Below are 3,662 nucleotides of genomic sequence, written 5' to 3' on the forward strand. Positions count from 1 at the left end.
ATAATAATGATAATGATCATAATGGTAATGGTAATAATAATAATAATAACATGCGTAGCCGTAACATGAATGTTTCAATATTTCTCCTTGTACATAAACTAAATGTGTACTGTCCTGATTCTGTACAATCTGTTCGTATTCCTCCTTCCTGTACTGTACAATTAGATCTATCTGGTCCTGCAGGGAGAGCAGGTAGAGTACAGCTTCCTCTCTAGTCACACCAGACATATCCATGTCATTCACCTAGACAAACAAAATTTAAAATTTCAAGTTCATTAATAATTATATAATTCAGGTGTCAAATTCTATATTTAACGCATTTAATGAGAAAAAAGAATTTGTATGAATTTCTCAGTAAAGAATTGTTACAATCGTATCAAGTTCATTTCTGGTTTAGCCTGAACCCCTTTTTTATCGCGAACACTTTCTTTAAGTAGAACAAAAGCGACATACACATTTTTTCATTTTAAAGACAATTTTACAAATTGGATATTACTAGTTTATTTCTAATGTGTTTGTGGTTTAAAACATAATGCATATTGTCCTAAATCCTCCATTGTTCATGTTTACGGCTGAAATCCTTCGTACATATATACTTGTCATTTAGTGCGAAGGGGGAGGGGGGTTTCCTCCATATATTGTGAACTTTTATGTCATGTTAAATTTATCCAATTGCATTTCAAATTCATTCAATGCCGGCTTTTTGTCGAGGTTTAGACTGAACTAATCAATCTTATATTTAAGATTTGGATTGATAACATGCAAAAACCTTGCATTCAGACAACCCAGGGTGCATTTAATAAAATTTTGCAATACTAAATGAGAAATTATGGGCTGTGAATGCCACAGAAAGAAAAGATATTCAAATTCAAGATACAAGATACAAAATACAAGATACAATATGCAATTTACAAGATACAAAATACAATGTACAGTAAAAGATACAAGATACAATATGCAAGATACAAGATTCACAATGATAATAAAGGAAAGAATCGATTTTGAAGAAGAAACAAATTGTAAAAATTACGATGTTGTTTTATGCACAGTTGAAGTCTCTTGAAATAAATCCCAAAAATACCTTTATTATTTTATCTCCTGGCTGTAACCCCTGCTGTGCAGCTGGACTACCCGGCTGTACAGCTGTTACAAATATACCGCTGTCATTACCCCCTAAACATCAAACTGTTAAATTAAGATTAAACTCAAGAAATATAAATATGATAGGATCTAATAAACTTTTGATAGCATATGTATGTATCTAATAAATCTTAAAAATTATCTTATAAAATTTGACTGAGTCTCATAATAATTTGATAGAGTCTCAAACCCGTTGAAGATGCTTTGGAAAAATCGTTTCACAACTTTTAGAATCAAGAAAGTAATGAATGATAGTATTGGGTAATTTGTGTGTCAGGGAGTGAACTGAGAATGTATGGTAGTTGAACTGAGAATGTAGTTTAGTAAAAAAAAATGTATGGGTTCGTTTGAGACATTTTTTTTTACAGTGCATATTAATTCAAGAGTGCAAATTCAGTTTTTAAAATCCTCCTTCATTGTCCATTCTGGAGAGATTATTTTGAGAATCGGTTTTTTTAAAATTATTCAATAACAACGAAAAAAATGTAACAAAAATTGTAAAGTAAACTAATTAGATGTTTAGGAACATATTTTTCAATTGAAATTTGTCAATAAATCAATACTAGAATCAGTTATTTCCTTTTCATCATTATATTGAATTTATTATCCTTTACAAATTTGTTCGCAAATTTCTTTAAATTCTTCAAATCTTGTATTTTTAATAAAATTGCAGGAAGTCTAAAGAAAATTCTTGTGAACCAATGAGACTTTACAAAGCTAATAACTGAACAAAATTATTTATTTTGATGATAATAATTGAATTTCATTTTCTCAATCTTTTCCTAAATTTTTTACTTCCTCAATCTGTTCCTGAAACACTTATTAGTTTACTATAGAATTTTGCTGAACTTATATTGATCGCCATTGAATAATTTTTGAAAAATCCGATTCTTAAAATCAGACCTCCAAAATAAGCAATCTATGAGGATTTTAAAGGTTGAATTTGCGCTATTTCTGAACAAATATACATATTGAAAACGTCTGATAGATCTCAAATGCTAAACCATTTTCAGTTTGACTACCGTACATTGCCGGTTACTCCCTTTGCGAGCTAGAACATAATTCGATTTCTTCCGAAGAATTGGTTTCAGAATTATCTACAGTTTTGATTCACGCGGAGATAAAGTTGTCATGGTGAATAGAAATGGATATTTATTAGGACATTGTGTAACATTTGGAGTAAGTTTCTTTTCTTAGATTGCCATACTGAAATAACAGAAGAAATTCTACCATTGAAAAAATAATTTAATTAGAAATATAATTTTGATTGACACAGAGAAAACTGTTGTCACACAAGGAATAAATTGTTATTTTACAAGAACAAATCATAACAGACATATAACAATGTGTTATATTTGGAGTAAGTTTCTTAACTAATATGACGGAGGTGGAGCGGGGGGGGGGAATGCGTAAAAAAATATAGTACCTGTAAGACGAATCCCGACTGACCCATCTTTCTGGAAGCTTATAAATCTCGGGTCAGGTCTAAAAAGATATATTTTGTTTAACTTGCTTACATTCTAACTTTTATAAATTACTTACAAGTTAGTTTTTGATTTAGATGAGTGAGATGCGTCATCCTTATTCCTCGGTGTTATCCCGTAATCCACTAAAAAAAAGAAAGTGTAAAAATTTGGCGGATTTTCTGATTTTGATAAATAGAATTGTTAGTATATCATTGTTAGTTAGTTAGCGACGTGACAAAACAGTGCGGAAATGCTGCAAATCATGCCCCGTGCAAAATTCATTGTTGCAATTCTCACAAAAAAGGGGACGCTTAAATTTAGTAAAAAGAAAACTACATACCATATGCTTGTCTAAAATCCACGTAAATATGTTGGGTAATTACAGTGTGTCCCAAATCCCAATAAACATGGAGTCTCTTTGTAAATGATTTTTGATTTTATGATGCCTAGTTGGAAAGCTGTAATTTGTAGGATATTTAATTTACTAGATCTTTGAATTTGTTTGTTTTTATCATGATTGCGCTTCCTATACAAATAAAGTGCAGACACATAATTCAGTTTTGCAGAGAAACTCTGGCAGCCTTTTATACTTATGTAGTACAATGCATGCTAATTCTTGACGAAGACGATCTCAAAGTCGTCACTGAATCCCTATATTTATTTGAACCTACTGGACGAAAAAGTAAATTAAAGAGCCTTTAAAGATAATTTCAAGTGACGTTTCAATTTAAGAGTTGTATGCTCGATTCACAACGATACTCTTAAGCTTTTATCTGATCAACCATAAGGAACATTTCATTGTTTTCCAATCTACAAGTTTGGAATTCTGCCAATTTTCTTTTAAGTTTCGGAAACATAATTCCCAAGTTACTTTAATAACGAATTGAAAATTATCAATTTTCAGATGGAAGAACCAGGAAATCTTCATCATTTTTGCTCCGACATAGGCTTAAAGGGAACTATTCAAAATTAAATGAAGGACCACTTGAAATTACGTTGACAGACCCTTTAAGTGTATAATGAACCTGGGACCATGTTGAAATTACGTTGACAGTC

General features: G+C 30.9%; 1 protein-coding gene across 1 annotated transcript in view; it reads right to left on the reverse strand.

Annotated features, from left to right (window-relative positions):
• Nucleotides 1–114: 114 nt before the first annotated feature.
• LOC111698218 (tight junction protein ZO-2) overlaps nucleotides 115–3,662 on the reverse strand; it is a gene marked incomplete at its 3' end in the record, with an annotated part of 30,767 nt that continues 27,219 nt past the window's right edge. Inside the window, 4 exon segments of the mRNA XM_023468499.1 lie at nucleotides 115–243; nucleotides 1,082–1,173; nucleotides 2,567–2,625; nucleotides 2,683–2,749. Coding sequence (XP_023324267.1) covers nucleotides 115–243; nucleotides 1,082–1,173; nucleotides 2,567–2,625; nucleotides 2,683–2,749 — 347 coding nt within the window.

The sequence above is a fragment of the Eurytemora carolleeae genome, unplaced genomic scaffold (assembly GCF_000591075.1).
Source record: "Eurytemora carolleeae unplaced genomic scaffold, Eaff_2.0 scaffold312, whole genome shotgun sequence".
Taxonomy (NCBI): Eukaryota; Metazoa; Arthropoda; class Copepoda; order Calanoida; family Temoridae; genus Eurytemora; species Eurytemora carolleeae.